This window comes from Desmodus rotundus, chromosome 4, assembly GCF_022682495.2.
Source record: "Desmodus rotundus isolate HL8 chromosome 4, HLdesRot8A.1, whole genome shotgun sequence".
NCBI classification, from domain to species: Eukaryota; Metazoa; Chordata; class Mammalia; order Chiroptera; family Phyllostomidae; genus Desmodus; species Desmodus rotundus.
Window position 1 is genome coordinate 84,408,396 of NC_071390.1, and position 17,425 is coordinate 84,425,820.

At 41.8% G+C, this 17,425-nt stretch overlaps 1 protein-coding gene across 6 annotated transcripts in view; it reads right to left on the minus strand.

Moving 5' to 3' along the window:
• Positions 1-17,425, minus strand: part of FAM13A (family with sequence similarity 13 member A) — a 278,405-nt gene that overhangs the window by 22,959 nt on the left and 238,021 nt on the right. For all 6 annotated transcript variants that reach the window (XM_053922889.2, XM_071221261.1, XM_053922887.2 and 3 more), the window contains one exon: positions 7,129-7,276. In XM_053922889.2, coding sequence (XP_053778864.1) covers positions 7,129-7,276 — 148 coding nt within the window. The remainder of the gene's footprint in view (positions 1-7,128; positions 7,277-17,425) is intronic.

The following is a 17,425-nucleotide window of genomic DNA, read 5'->3' on the forward strand; positions in this document are numbered from 1 at the left end:
TCAGCTGGGGTGGGGTGGAGGGATGGGGAGAAAAGCCATACAACTGTAATTGAATAACAATAAAAAAAAAAGACTAGGATTTGGCCATGATTTTAAATTCTGAGATTCCCACAGTTTGAATCATGAAACAGTTGCTCCTTCAACTATCAAAGCATTCATAAAATCTACGAAATTATCTTCAACAAGTGCTTACTCAGTATTTTATTTAAAAAGATTATACTATAATCACAGAACATTGGAGCCAGTTGAAACTGCACACAACATCTAATCTAGGGATTGTTCAACCTGGCTGCACATCAGAGCCCCACAGGGCGTATCAGCAGCTCCTGCTGTACAGGTCCTCACACCGCCCAATCACACAGGGTGTTTAGATAAGGGCCCAGAAACACACACACACACACACACACACACACACACACACACTTTTAACAGCTGCACCAGTGATATTAAATGCAACCAGTTTTGAAAACCACTGATTCAGCCCAACAGATTACAGATAAGGAAACTGAAACCCAGAGCAAATACCTAGTCAATGACAATGGCTGGGACCAGAAACTACATCTCCTGACTCTAGGACAGTGCTTTAATTTAGAATGTGCCAGGTGCTTCAATAACAAGAATGACTGTCTGAAATTTTTGAAGACCCCACTGTGCAGCAAGAGAGATAAGCACATTAATGAAAAAAAAATTAACCTCATGTGGAATGAGGTCCATAGGTTCTCAAGATTAAAAGAGACTCAAATTATCTGGGAACACAGACGATAATATAAATATTTTGAAAACAATGAAAGCAGCATTGAAGACAGACTCTTGCCTACTGAGTCTCAAAAAGTGGCAGAGAAAATGTTGGTACATTGATTTGGCTGCAACTGGAGATGCACACGCAAGAGTTGTTCCATCGTTCGTATAAAGCTATCAGCCAACTCCTCGGTGTCGGGGCTCAGAGACGAGCAGCTCAGAACTGCCAACATAAGAGTAAAAAATGGATGGTGAAGGGAGGGGAGGAGAGGGAGAGTAGAAAGTAATCCCTAAAAAAACGATAAAGATGTAGTGTTAAGCTACAGTAAATGGAACTATTAAGCACCAGATTGCATCTTTTATTTCATGATGTTTCATAAAACAGCAGTAATTTTACACGAGCACTAAAGTCAATGCAGCCAGGACAGGGAAAGGGTTAAGATGGTTTGAACAGAAATGCAGCAGGTAATAACCTCACTTCAGAGGGGCAAAGGAGCAAAACAGCCAGGGGGGAGGGCAGGGTGGCTTATCGGGACAGTGGGCAGCAACAAACAAAGTCTGGTGTTGACATTGGCATGGGGGTGTGCTGGCTAGTTTGACATTTCTACTCAGCAAAACTTAATTTCAAAATGCTAAGATCCTGAAGCCCTTTAAATTGTCCAAATCTAGCAGAGTATCTCTTTGATATGTCACAACTAATCTTTGAAGTTTTCTACTGTGCCGTCTCTGTTTACAAGATGAGTGTGTGTGACCATTCACCAAACACGTCTCCTGTAAAAGATATCCTGTGACTCTGAATTAACTATAAAATATTAATCATGGGATGTAATTATGCCTGTTTGATGCTTTGTAGCTCCCATGGGACCTCACATCTTAGTCCTTCAGTTAGCACGGCTGTGTTCTGTGGCTCCATTCTCCACCGACCACTTCACCGACAAGATCATCACGCGTGTGACTTTCCTAGTGCCACCAGCGGTGTGTGTGAAATGGACAGCTAAAGAAATTCTAGCTTATGGGTGACATTTTCTCTCACAGCACATAGTAAGGATCCATTATGTACTTCAATCTTAACAAAATAAAAAGGTATGTTTTATCATTACTCTTCATGTAGAACAGAGGTGCAGTTTCTGACCTAAGCACTTTGAAATGATCTAAAAATGTAAGGCTATCTTGTGTTTTGATAGTTGGCACTCAAACACAAACACGAGAAAGAAGCAAAAAGAAGAGTGTGGTGCACGACGCTACGTCCCGTTGCGTCACTTGCAGAGACAGCCAGTTGTGAGGATGTATTTACTGACAATTCCCAATTACTGGTTTGGGAAATATTTTATATTTTAACCAGTAATTTTAGAGAAACCAAACAGACAAGGATATTCTAAGAAAATTTTTCCAAGAGAAAACAGGAAAGATTTGTGGCTTCAAATTGTGTTTTCCTTATAAAGAACCACATGGAATAAACATGTTTTCATATCTAGACCAGAATTCCCTGGGTGCAATGATTTTGACTTTAGCCATGTATCTGGGCACAAAGAACTCTGCATGTAAGTATGGCACGTCCCTCTATTAAAAATTAATCCACCTGGGTCAGCTGACATCACAGCAGGTCAGAGATAACAGAGGTAAAGGCTGTATGCCGGCTTCGTAAGTAATAAAAAAGAGCAGCTTTGGAGGAATTCCAGTTCAGATAGTGCAGCACACATGGAAATAGAGGGAATTCACGGCAGAAAGGGGGACAGAGCTGTGACTAAGCCGATGCAGTCACTAGGACGCAGCTACTGTCTGCTCAGCTGGCTGGACCCATTCACTTTACTACAGAAAATTGGCTACTGAGATGATTTATTTCTACAAAATCTGCACAGAGTTAAGGGAACTGAAGTTTTCCACATCTAATTTCCAACTCCATGTCACTTAGAGTCATCACTACTTGCCATAACGTCATCTTACTGGGTTTCAGGTGCTAGAAGCTGCTGCACATCCCAGACAGACAGAGATGTCAGCCCGCATGGGGAGATCTTTACTGGGGGTAGCACTTTCATAACAGTGGTTTTTGGTGTTCCAAATCCAATCTTAGAACATCGGTAGTCCTATTAAATTGTTCAAATAGTCTTGCACACTGTCAGAGTTAGAAGGAACCTTATTTGTCAACTTTATCAATCCAAATTTAACCCTTCAATTTCATATATCTGCATTGACCCTATTTACCAATTTAATTAGCAGGCCTGCAATAGCCTCATTTAAGTAATTAATAAATGTGTGAACCAGAACAGGGCTGAAGACTTACTGACTTTGACCCATCCGTCTGCATGTTTAAATAGAGCTGCCTCACCAGTTACTACTCATTCTCTGTTCTGCTTGCCTGTCTTGCATCCCTTCCTCATCCCTGACAAGTCTGTCACCAGTCCTCACTTCCCTAATCCAGAGTGGGGAAGAGAGTAAGAAAGGAAGAAAGGAAGAACGAAAGAGAAAGAGAGAGAAAGAGAGAGAAAGAGAGAGAAAGAGAGAGAGACAGAGACAGAGAGAGAGACAGAGACAGAGAGACAGAGAGAGAGAGAGAGAGAGACAGAGAGAGACAGAGAGAGAGAGAGAAAAGAGAGAAAGAGTGGCATAATTAGTCCTTGGTGAATCCACGGGGGACCTAGTAATTACTGACGGCTATGCTCAGAGCCATCCATAGTCATTACGTAGAATTGGGCTTTAGTTTCCAAGAGGGCAAACTTGGGATGTTTTTCCTGGAACTATACTTGGAAACATTTATGGAACACAGTAATACCATCAACTAACATTTACACAGTGATTTCTATGTGTCCACACTGTGCTGAGCACTTTGCATATATTAGTTCATTTAATCCTTGCAACAAACTTACTTAGTAGATACCACTATATCTATTATTTATTATTATTGATTGTATACCTATTTAAAGATGGTACATTGAGGCCAAAACTAAGATATGTTTACTAACAATGGTGGTTAAGTAGTGGAGTCAGGATTTGAACCCAGGATGAGTCTGGCTCTTAACCTTAATTATCCACTGCCTGCCAGGATACCTAACTGACATTGCTTAGAAAGAGGCATCCAGAGAGAAATTGGGAAACTTTGTTATCTTGAATCATCATTTTGTCTCTTTTGGTCTCAGTTTTCTTATCTGTATAATGGGAAAGTTCAATTGGAAGATTTTCAAGATTCCTTGCTTCTTCTCTATCATTCTTTTAGAAGATTTTCGTTCCAAAGTTGCTTTCAATAAGCAGTAAGTGATGAATAAGACATATGGAGTGTTTTATGCCCTTTAAAAATGTTCCTTTTTAAATTCATTGATATAAGAGAGAGAGGGGAGGGGAGAGAAAGAAACACTAAAAAACACTGATGAGTTGTTCCACTTCTTTATGCATTCATTGGTTGACACTTGTATGTACCGTGACCAGGGATTGAACCTGCAAATTTGGTGTATCGGGATGATGCTCTAACCAACTGAGCTACCCAGCTAGGGCCTAAAAAATGTTCTTTTAAGATTAATTTGACCAGGACAAATCTAACAGAGTGGCTTACTGTTTAGGTCTCAGTTCTCCCACAAACGGATTCCCCCAAATCCACATGAATTGTTTGATTAGGAACATTCCAATTATGCAACTTTGAGGGGCTTTAAAGAATAGTACATTTGATTTTTTTTTTTTTTATTCTGGAGAGTGGAAATAACAATAGTGACGATGGTGGTGATGATGACGATGATGATATGTGGGCAGATCAAATAGTGTGCGCTAACACAGAGCTACAGACGGGGTAAGCATGTGTTAGTCATCTGCCAACGAGCATGGTTAGACTCGGGTCCTACGTTCACTTGCAGAGGGTTCCACTCCACGTAGCCTATGGAGTCTAGTCATTAGTTTCATTTCGCTTTTTGTTTTCCTGGTACAATACGCCCTAGAAACGAGAGCACACCGACTCCACACGGGAGTGCACAGCACAGGGGCTAGAGCCAGCGGGAGCCCAGTAAGCCTGTCTCCCAACGATACTCTACAATCACAGGAATGAGGGGTGTGAATTATGATGTGGGGACAGAAAACAAACAAGCAAACCAAAAAGCGGGGGTCACTCCAAGGAGGGCCTGGAGACTGGTGGGGGGGTCTCACAGGTGAGTGTTGGTTCGCATGGTTCTGAGAGCTGCTACTTCCGTTGACACGTTTGTTGCACTGATTTCACATTCACGGTTTAGATTAGTGCCAAGTGTACTCACTCCTTACTGGGAAGTAGCATTTTGTTTGCTTCTCACTGAAGCTATAAAAAATTGGTATTTTAGTGATTGGATGTATTGCTCTTGCTTAACTACACTTTATGCAAAAATTTCTTTATTGTGACTATACTTATAGCTATGTTACTGCTATGATGTAATTTGGAATTTAAAATAAATATATGATAAAAAATGGCCACTGAAAGCAGTAAACAAATTATCAAAATAACCTTGAAATGAATCTATGTAGGTTTTTAAGATATGTAAGTTCAATGACAAGTATAGTAATTGGTAAAAAAAAAAAAAGTTAAAGCATGTCTTTTCATAAATTACATGGATAACACAATTTACATTCACAAATCTGTTGAAATGTATTTTTCCCCAATAAGGTTTTTCTTTATTCCATTTAGCTTCCCAATACAAAACAAAATGTCGGTGCCCTCATGTTACTATTGCTTATCTGGAAGAAAGTTCTTTATACTAAATAATTAAATAGTTTTAAGGAAAGTGTAAGTTAACTTGAACCACTCTGGAGAAAATTTTCAGCTTTATAATTGCCTTTTTAACTGTTTTGGGAAAGATTACAGATTTATAATTAAATAAGATAAAAATAATCAAACAGTTAATTTTAGGAGGAAGAGGTAGAATCTACATTCCTCTTTGCTGACTAAATCATCAAAATAATGGAGCTAATTTGAATTCTGACCAAAAATCCTACTTTTATCTAGAGCTTTATGTTAGCTCATACATTCTGAGGAGACCATATTTCTGAAACCCAAACACAGTATTTGTTTTGACTCCTGCTTTTTCCTTTTATTTGGGGAGCAGCGCCTACTCTGGTGCTAGAGTTTTGAGGGGAGGTGATGTTTATGAAGTATGAGTTAAAAACAGACTCGATCATTTCAAACTACATGAAACAAAAGAAGAACAACAGAACACTACCAGCAATGTAATAATTAAATTAAAAACAAAAAAACCCTTCACTACCCCCCCCACCTCCCACCCACAGTGAATCTATCACGAGCTGGGAAGACCTGAGAAAATCTCAGTACTTGAGAAGAACTGGAACGTGGAACTTAGACTGAAAAGAGGAAAAACTAGAATAAAAAACAGTTTTCCCTTCACTAAGTCCTGGGTGCCAGGAATTGCTATTTTTCACCTTGTGGTCTTTTTAGATTATCTTTTGGTCCCTCATTTAAGATCATTACCATGATGAGCACTTTTGGTTAAAAAAAAGGAGGGGAGGAGGAGAGAAAACAAGGAAATCCAGGCACTTTTGAAGAAGAGTGCTTTTTCACAGTCGTATTCTCTGCTAAGTCATTGTGTTAAGCACGCTGCCGCTCTGAACTCAGGAGCGTGATTTCTCCCTCTCTGCAGCCTTCAAACGCATGCTGCATAGAGGCAGATGGGCACTTATTTTGGATACACACTGACATGTGTCTGGATGTGGACACATGGATAGTGAAGGAATAGCAGCTTGATGAAACCGTTCCAGCACCCTTCCTGAAATACAGCTTTGACACAATGGTACCCTCTTCTTCCTTACAAGTATATTTCTAGTGTTTTCACTAAAATCTCTAGAAAACCCAATCAAAATACCGTATTACAAGCATTCAGTAAGAAGCACTTTTATTCAGTCTTCTCTTTAATAAGCAAATCCCTTATGTTTGCTCACCTGCATTTAAAAAAGTCTATCCATAAAAACAAACACAGAAGCAAAGCAAACCAAGAGAGCCCTGAAAAACGGGAAGGAGACTTAATGAAGGAGGTCAATGGCTGGTTGTAGTGGGGGGACGATCGGTTATAATGAGATGGAACCCTAAATGCCTATGAGTTCCTTAAGACCCTGCTTGGTACAGCTAGAGAGAAAACGCATACACACAGCAGCACTCCTGGTGAATTACAAAGATAAAAAGGGACTGCAAGGTGACACTATGATAAAGGGCAAGCACATTTTCTTTCTCAGACTGCAATTACTCTCGGCAGCACTTAACATGACACATTGCTATGCCAGGGAAAGGATTTTCGGTCGTTTAGAAACGTAATTACTTCTGCAAGCATAGCTGTCACTCTCTCCCACACATCGGTGCACTTCCATGCCTCTCATCTATGCTAATTTATACATGCGCTTCCATGATTAAATCGTCCAAGTGTCGGACGAGCCTACCTGCCCAGCTTTTCTCATCGCACAATGCGGTCAGGTCCAGCTGGGGAACTTCCGAGACAAAGCTCTCCTGCTGGGCGTCGGCATCTGGAGCCCGCTGCAGTTTGGTGTCAGGTATGGTGGGGTGCTCCTGGATCTTCATTGTGGGGCTCTGCAACAACAACACAATGTCCCCAAATATCTACGGCTCACCAAAACCCACAAATGTCTGCAGCAATTCCACTCTGTCCAGATGAAACCTCCCAAGCCAGAGCTGCTGATGCACCCAGCACGGAAATCAAAATCATAGCCTGATGCCCCCTGGATAGTAGCTGGCCACCTGCATGCACAAAGCGACCGTCCATTTGTGCTCCTTTAACTTTTCTTCTGTGAGAAAATGATTTCTGAGGGCTGCTCCTCCTGACAACTGCAGGCAGCTGACAGTCTTGATGATTACTGATTGGGGCCAGGAATGAGGGAAAGCAGTTTGTGTTTCCTTAAAGGAGCATGGCTCTCCAGACGGTAAACAACAGCCATCCCGCTCCTGCTGCTGCTACAGCTTTGGAAGCAACATGGTGTCCTCTGCACGCAGACTTCTTTGCCCCTTGGGTAAATAGTCCCGCAAGGCCAGGAGCAGAGAGGCTGGGGACGCGCGTGCTCTCCTGCTGGCCCTGCAGACTGAGATCAATTAAGCGGAGCTCACTGCACATTCCCAGATTTCCTGTGGTTGTTTTCTCCCTGAATGTGGGGAGAACAGACTATTTATGGAGGAGCTCCGGGTACTAAAGCATTGTTGCGCAAATTTAAACAGCTCAGAGGTTTGGCATCTTATCTCAGCTAGCAGTAAGAAATACAGACTCTGGAAATAAGCCAGAATTACACAGGGAGCACGACTTATTTTTTTATTTTTTACATTAAAAGCCAAGAGATGGCAAGTCAGTGATGCATAAGTTATATCTAACAAATATCCAACTGGCACTTGTTTTCCTTCTGTTCATCTACTCTGAGTATTAAATTCTCGGCTCCGCTCAGTTTTGCTCATTGGTGGTGACTATACACCAGGCTAAGGTAGGAAAACCCTCCCCCAAAGGCTGCTATTTTTGCTAAGTGATTTTATGTTCTAAAAATTGCATTGAAATTAATTTTTTACCTTGATCTTTTGATATCTTGTAAACTCAAACACTGTCACTCTCCTGTCTTTCATAACTTATAAACAAAAGTGTTTGCTCAAATATATTTCTCAAGTAGCACTTACCTGTACCAAAGATTTTCTTTGAGAAGAACTGGAAATTTATTTTAGCAAATATACCATCATTAAATGGAAAAGACAAAAACATCTGGAAGTCATAAATGATTCCATAATGAGAAATGTTCTTATGCTTAAAATAAAGCACTACTAAGATTCCCAGCTACTTTTACTAGCTGTTCAATCCACTTTAATACCCCCAGGGGAGTAGACAGGGCTTTTACTATTACAGCTCCATGAAATGATGCACAAGAACTGGCGTTTCTTCACATTTGGGGTAAAATGAAGTATCATCAATCAGTTTATGATGAGTTACCAAAGTCAGATAGGAATGCCAAGCAAACCTGAGACTTCGAGGCACTTTAGACATGCTGTCTGTCTACTGGAGGAAAAATCCGAGAGTATGCATTTATACTACAAAATGGGCTGGATCCTAAGTGAACCAGGGCTGAGTGACCAAATCTGGTGCTCAGCTTTTTAAAAACTACAGGGTCAATCCTGTGTGTGTTAGAATCTGCATATAGCAAATAAGCATTTTCTTAATTAAGATTTATAACACTGTTACACTTAGAGACATAAAAAAGGTAAGAATATGAGACGTTGCAAGTTCGGCACTTTCTTCACGGGGACCATAATAGAGCCACTGGTGCTGCAGGGCAGTGGGACAGACGTGGGTTTTGCTCACAGGCAGGCCTGGGTTTGAAGTGTGATGGACATTCCGGCCAGAGCTTGGTGCTCTGGCTGGGCCCCTCACTTCTCTGAACCTCCACTTCCTAGTTTACATATAAAATGCCCAACACACCAATCTTGCAAAGTTCCTGCAAAGGTGTGAGAGGAGGTATGAAGGCCTCTAGCGTGGTGCCTCAAGAGACACACGAATGGAAGCCATCATTCTTTTCATTACTATCGGCACCGTACGGAAATGAGTAGAACATTGCCACATCTCACCTCAAAATGCTAGAGAGAGGAGTGGGGAAGAGGCATACACAATCGCAATTTGAAATGAAATGTGCTACAAGAAAGGTGGCGCAGAATTTTAGATGCATTATAAAAAAATACACTAGAGAAAAGGGCCACTTGTCTTCCTGTCAGCAACAGCAATTTTGATTTGGGCCCAGGCAGTGTGGGTCAGAGAGGTTGGGGAGGAGGGTCAAGTGCAAAGGCAGGCATGAGAGCAGGGCACTCTTGGTCACAGCGAGAGAAGAGGTTCCTGGTGGCCAGCCCTTGGGGTGAGGCATGGACGTGGCAGCAGCAAGGATGGACTGAGCAAGGCCTCAGATGCTGGGCTAAGTTTGGATTTTATCCTGTAATAGATAATAGAAAGCTACTGAAGGATTTTAAACAGAGTAATAATGGCAAAATATGTGTTTCCAGGCCGATGCCCTGCAGACGGGAATGGATGCTGGGAGGCCAGGGAGCTACGCTGTGCAGGCAGCCAGGGTTCTTTCCCAAACCAGTCACTGGCTCTGCTCCCTGCAGGGCCTGGGTCTCTCAGGACACTCAAGAGTCCTGTAGTGCTTGACAAGACAGGTAAAATCCTGAGATGCCACATATATACAAATTAATGTAAAAATGCATACTTTTATGTTTGCTACATCTGAATCAGCACCAATTTCAAAGTAAGAAAATTAAAAGTAGAAAATTTAAAATTTTCTTTCTCCAAAGTACATGAATTTAAAAAATAGTTTATTTTTGATTTTAGAGAGAGAGTAAGGGAGGGAGAAAGAGGGCAAGAAACATCAAGGTGAGAGAGAAACATTGAGTGGTTGCCTTCCGTACACTAATGAGGGGGCTGAACCTGCGACCCAGGCATGTACCCTTACTGGGAATCAAACTGGTGACTTTTCGGCTTGTGGGACAACGTTCAACCAACTTAGCCATACCAGCTGGGACATTCAAAACACATGAATTTTTATTTATTCCTTCAACAACATGGTTTTGGGCACCCACTCTATGCTGGGCTCCAGGTGAGACGTGAGCTTCCTACACTGAGAGCTGACATTCAGTGGAACATGCTCAAGTATATGCAACGAAGTTCTGAGGACAGTCGATTTTGCTGTGATACACCAATGGACCAGCTGTGAGTTAGTGAGATGCCCTTCAGTGTTGGAATGAAGGCTGGGAGTCAGGCATGCGGGAGAAGGAGAGAGCACCACTCTGGGGAGGGTGCTGTGACAGATAACCTGTGTGAGAGTCTACTATTCTGACAAAGAGAATCAGGTCAAAACTTTACTACGGTATTCAATAATAATTTATGTCACATATTATATACATATAATAGGGCTGTCCATTATACATCAGGTGCTTGAGATACAAAGATAAAATCTATTTACTCATTCATTCAAGAAATAGTTTTTGTTCAGTGGACAAAATAAGGTCTCTGTCCTAATAAGTCATACAGAAGGGGACGGTTAATAAAGAAAGAAGTGTCAGGTAGTGATATGGACTATGGAGAAAAATAGAGCGGGGTAAGGAGGATGGTGGAGGTAGGGCCACGCCTGCTGTTTTGTACTGGGTGCTCAGAGAAGTCCTTTCCAATAAGGTGATACATGAGCAGAGGCATGAAAGCAGTGAGTGAGCGAGCCTTCTGTGGACACAGCGCTCCAGGAAGCAGGAAAGCAAGTGTAAGGCCCGGAAGCTGGTCATTTTGTGTACGTGTGAGGACTAGCAAAGAGATCATTGTGTCTGGAGTCAGGGCCACCACACATGGGTGTTCAGTATTCTGTCTGTACCGCATATGATGGGATATCGTTCATACGAGAGACTGATGTTAACTTACAGGAGCCTCTGGGCCTCCTGGTTGATTTCCTGCACAGCAGTGGAGAAGACCCTCCCACAGGAACCCACGCCAGCTTGCACGGCCACGGACACACTCGGCAGGGCACTCACTCACTAGCACCTCCAGGTGCTCAGCCCTACCCTGCTGTACTCTGACCAATCCCTGAGGTGGCTCTTTCACTTGCCTCCTGCTCCTAGAGGCCTGATTCCCAATTCTGGCCCCTCTGGTCTCTGAACCCAACACAGTTCCCTCACCTGCGGCTGCAGAGTAGACTCCTGGTGTGGACCCAGGGTGTATGTTCTCAAGGGACCCAGTAATGCTGTTCAGTGGTTGCCAACAGGCAAGCGTCCAGTACCGGTAGCACTGTACTAGGAGAAAACCACTCTTGCTTCAAATATTAGCTTAGATTGTTCCCCACTCTCTACCAGTGCTTGTAATATAGTATCGCACGTGTCTACTTGCTTGTCTGTTCCTCCTAATAGATGATTAATGTTAAATGTCAAGGACATTCTCAAATACCAAAATATTTTTGGTTTCAACCTCTGTTGTTTATACATCTCATAGCTTCAGTTAAATCAGAGAGCACATAAAGTTAATTTCACAATTTTCAACTGAGATGTGACACACCAAACCCTTGTCTGATGCTCCGCCATATGAAAACACACTAAATTCTCACGTGTTGAAATCAAACGACTGGCTCGTAGGAGGCTCGTAGGAGAGACAATAGGTACGGCAGAGAGGGGATGGGCTTCAGAGTCGGAGACACGAGTTTAAATGCCAGCTTACTAGCAGTAAGATCTTTAGTGGGTAAGCCCCTTTGTACTTTAGCTTCTTTTTGCTAATACAGGAATAAGACTTTATAAAGTTGAGAAGATTAAATGAAAAACATGTATTGAAACAGCTAGCCTACAGTAACGGTAAAAGAAATGTTATTTGCATTTATACACTAGCTTCCTTTCTCATTCATTCACTTGGCAAGTGTTTACTGCACACACAGTGTCCTAGACTCTAGGGTGACAAGAGCAAACAAGGTAGTGGTGACAGGGATACAAGAACTGTAACCGTGCAGTGAGGGATGTTAACTAGACTCACTGCGGTGATCACGCCCAATACATACCAATACCCAATCATGCTGCATTACCATACAATGTTATATGGTAACACAGAACTTAGCATAGAAGGGAGACACTGAACATATGAGTGTGCCTTATGCCATGTGTGTTCTCAAAGAAATACCCAGTATGCTATCAAGCAAATAGTGAGAGAGCTCACCTTGCCTGGGGCCTCAGGTGACATTCCTCTTTCAGGTCAAGAAACCATTAACTACGTCCGTCCCTCGGGTGTTTGCTAAGACTTGGCCCTGCCTTGCTAGGCTGGGCTTTTTCTCTCCCCAGACTTTATTGAGCCAGCTCCTTCTCTGGCTTCAAGTTCTTTTTTTTTTTTTTCCTATCCCTTCTCCTTCCCTGCACGGGATATGGATAACTAGCCTAGCTAACAGCTTACCAGAGCCAGGAATGACGAGGTCACAGTGCGTACTGAATAATGCCGGTCGTTCACAGAGGAAGGAACCACGCACCATTAATAGAAGGACCACATGGAACCATAAACATTTACTATTTGGCCAGACAAAAGAGTAAAATTTTCAAAATCCACATGAATTGCAAAGCTTTAGTCACCTTTTAAGACTGGATGGAATTAGAAGTGAATCTAAACAAATAAAGCTTTTGTTTTTCTGGTTCTAATATAACCAGTAACAAAATCCTAAAGCTTCCATGAAATACAGTGAAGTTAAAATAACAGACTCATTCATTTCATAGATACTTGTTAATGAGTCCATTTCAGAATCTATCTCAGACTTTCTCATGGCAAAATGAAGTATGCACTTCAGTTCCTGTGATCAATATTAATTCTCAGTCTTGACTAGAAGCCTTCTCTCCGTTCTCTCTCTCTTTTCTTTTTTGAAGCAGGATAAGAAAAAACGAATAGTTTTTTGTTTATTATGAATGTCCTGTTTGTTATCAAAGGTATGCTTCTAAGCTCTCCTAAGCAGTAGGCTTAGAAAGCATAAAGAATGTGGAAATATCTTGAAAGAATTTAACCTTCATTAACCTTATACTACTGACTTAAAATAACCTCTCCCAGATAATGTAATACGCTTTTCTGTAGTAAATAATTCTTATATTTTGCTTTTTGACAAAGAGATTGCATATAAAGTTATAGTTTTAATAGTATGAATTTTATACCAAAGCATATTTCCAAAATAACTTATAACAGCAGAAAATAACTTATCAGAAGGAATCAAACTGAAGCGTAAGTTTATAAACTCCATTTAAACGGAACTCTGAAAACCTGTATTTTCAGCAATAATTTTTAGAATCTAGAAATTGCTAGTTTTAAGGACAATCTCTCTTCCACAGCCTCAATTCTACTTGTTTTTACAGCCGGATCCTTTCAGTTCTTAATTTAGTTTAAAAATAAACAAAAGAACAAGAACTTTGGATGCTACACGCTCAGGGAACAGTGAGCTACGTTATTCCTTTTTTTCTTAAATTATATTTTATTGATTATGCTATAAAAGTTGTCCAATTTTCCCCCTTTGGCCCCCACCACTCAGCACCCCCACTCCCTAAGGCAACCTGTCCATGTCCATGGGTCATGTGTATAAGTTCTTTGGCTATTCTATTTCCCATGCTGTACTTTTCATCCCCATGGCTATTCTGTAACTAGCTATTTGTACTTCTTAATTCCTTTACCTTTTCACCCACCCCCTGACCTCCTTCCCATCCTGCAACCATCAAAACATTCTCTGTATCTATGATGCTGTTTCTGTTCTGCTTGTTTATTTTGTATTTTAGGTTTAATCATTAATAGAAATGTACTTACTGCTATTTTATTGTTCATATTTGTCTCCTCCTTCTTCTTTCTTCTCCTTTTTCAGGAAGACCCTTTAACATTTCGTATAATACTGGTTTGGTGATGATGAACTCCTTTAGCTTTTTCTTGTCTGGGAAGCTCTTTATTTGCCCTTTAATTATAAATGATAGCTTTTTGGGGTAGAGTAATCTTGGTTGTAGGTCCTTACTTGTCATCAAGATGAATATTTCTTGTCAATCTCTTTTAGTCTGCAAAGTTTCTTTTGAGAAATCAGCCAATGATCTTAGGGGAGGTCCCTTGTAGGTAACTGCTTTCTCTTGCTGCTTTTAAGATTCTCTCTTTGTCTTTAACCTTTGGCATTTTAATTATGATGTGACTCAGTGTGGGCCTCTTTGGGTTTATCTTGTTTGGGACTCCCTGTGCTTCCTGGACTTATGTCTATTTCATTCACCAAGTTAGGGAAGTTTTCTGTCATTATTTTTTCAAACAGGTTTTCAATTTCTTGCTTTTTCTCTTCTTCCAGCACCCCCATGATGCAAATGTTGAAGTTGCCCCAGAGGCTCTTTACTCTACCCTCGTTTTGGGGGGATTTTTTTCTTCTTCTTGCTGTTCTGATTGGGTGTATTTTGCTTTCTCATACTCCAAACTGCTGAGTTGATTCCCAGCTTAATCTACTCTACTATGGACTCCCTGTAAATTGTTCTTCATTTCAGTTACTATGTATCCTTCATTTCTGATTGGTTCTGTTTTATGGTTTCCATGACCTTTTTTATACTGTTGAAGTTCTCCCTGAGTTCATCTGCTCTTCCCCTAAGTTGCTTGAGCATCCTTATAACCCGTGTTTTGAACTCTGCATCTAGTAGCTTGTTTGCTTAGTTCTTTTTCTGAAGTTTTGTTTTGTTCTTTCATTTGGGCCATATTTCTTTGTCTCCTCACTTTGGCAGCCTCCCTGTGTTTGATTCTATGTATCAGGGCAAGCTGCTTTGACTCCAAGTCCTTAGTGTGGTCCAAAGTAGTAGGTGCCCTGCAGGGTCCAGTGGCACAGCCTCCCCTACCACTCAAGCTGGGTACTCGAAGTGCGCCCTTTGTGTGGGCTGAGTACACCCTCTTCTTGTAGTTGAGCCATGATTGCTGTTGGCATGCCAATGGGAGGGATTATCCAGGCTGATCAGCTGCAAGGATTGGCTGTGCCTACTGACCAACAACCTCTGACCACTGTGGAGGATCAGCTGTGCAGGGGCCCACTCACAGAGCAGGACTTACTTCAGCAGGTCTCTGGTATTGCTGACTCCACCCCTTGAGTATGTTCCTTGTGGTGGTGATTGGGTGGTGGTGTTCCGACATGGTCTGTAGCTGTCCACTGGGTGTGCAGGATCTGGGGCTTCCTGGGATGTGTAGGCCAAAGTCAGCCACCAACTGTGTTCTGTCTGGGGCCACTTGGCATAAGCTACAAAGCAATCTGTAGGGGGCTACTACTTGGGCTGGGCTTGGGAGGTGTCCCAGAGTGGCTAAACTGTGAACCAAGGCCAGGTGCTGCTAAGGCCAGGCCTGGGGCTATTCATATGAGGTTTGTGGTTTACTGAGGCCCGATGCTGCTTGTTTGAGAGGATTTTTAAAAAATCTGAAATATGAGCTAAGACAAGCCCTTTGTATGGAAAAGCCACTGGAAACAGCTTGGGTGGGCCCCAAAGTTGGGTGGGGCAGAGCCTCAGGAAATAATGAGGGTGGGGCAAACAGGTGAATCAGGTTGATGGAGACTCAGATATGGCACCCACCTGCTGGCTCTGTGAGTCAGGGGAGGGCTCAGAAAAGGAACAATGGCCTCTGCCAGTGTTTCTGTAAGGGAGAAAGCTGTTCCCCAGCTCTTGCCTTCATGCCAGACACTTCAGTTGCTACTTGTATGCCTCTGGTGCTGGAGCTCAGAAGAAGGGAGTCTGAGTAAGTTTGCCTGGGGGCCCTGTAAGAGGAACTGCCTGGGAATCCAGCAGTTACTGTCTTCCACAGCCTCCATTCTATCTGTTTTTATGGCCGGAAGTAATGGGGACTTATCCTCCTGGTACTAGAATCCCTGGGCTGGGATGCCTTGCTCCAGATATATCTCTCCCAATTTTTATCTGCCAGACATGGGTGTGAGACCAGCTCATTCCATGTCTCTGCTCTCCCTACCAATCTTGATGTAGTTTCTTCTTTAATTTCACAGTTGTAGGACTTCCATTCAGCTTGATTTCTGGTGGTTCGGAATAATGGTTGTTCTGTAGTTTAGTTGCAATTTGGAGGTGGTTGTGCCAGGAGTCATGTTAACCTAGCCACCATCTTAGCTTTCCTAGGTTGTTCCTTGTGTTCTATCATTTTATATTGCCCAAAATATATTTTATTAAAATGGGCACCTTTCTAAATACCCAAAGAAATCATACTTTAGGTTTTGGCATTTTGAAGTGACTCTAAGTTTGTGTTTCGTTATCAATATGTCAGATTTTAATACAAACCATTTAAACTGAGATAAATGGAAAACGGAGAACTCTCACTCACCATCTGAGATCACAGCAGACTCTCTTTTTTGCATAAGATTAGTGCCATAATCATATTAAAAAGATGTGCAACAAAGGGATAAGCCTATTTTCACTTTTCAACACAGTCATTCAAACAAAAACACATTTAAGGCTGCAAATTGATTATTTAAAAAATACAGTTGCAATTGTGTCTGTGTTTGCCTTTGAGAAGCAGACTTTCAGAAAAGCCTGTCTTTACAGAGCATTGTTTTTTTAAATTTTTACTTGTTGATTTTTTAGAGAGGGGGAGGAATGGGGAGGGAGTGGAGGAGGGAGAGGAGGGAAAAAAGGAGAGAGAGGGGAAAAAGCGGGGGGTGGGGAGGGATAGAGGAAAGAGAGGGAGAGAGGGAGGGAGAGAGGAAGAGAAACATATATCCATTGTTCCACACATCCATGCATTCATTGGTTGCCTCCTGTCTGTGTCCCAAATGGTGATGGAGCCCACAGCCCCAGCACACCAGCCTACAAACACCTGCGCTTCCCAGCCTGCAGAGCACTGCCAAGGCTGAAGGTTAGTGTTCCTCATTCTAAAGGAAACACTGGTCAAAATGAGAAAGACAAAGCACCTTTTCCCTAATAGGTGTCATTTGTTATATCTTGCATGAATTTGAGAATTTAATAGACAATAATATTAATGAGGACAAAATCTGCCTTAATGGAAAATGAAATGGGAAACATGATCATGTAAATTTTGGCATCTCAATCTGATGCTATGGGAGACTTGAAATAAAACACTGGCTAAGCAGAATTTGAGGAGATGTAACCAAAATCTAGACTTATTTCCATCTCTGAAATTTGGAAATTATTGTATTACCAGAAAATCCATTAATTATTTCAGTTGTATAATAAGTTCTAGGAAGTGCTACATATATT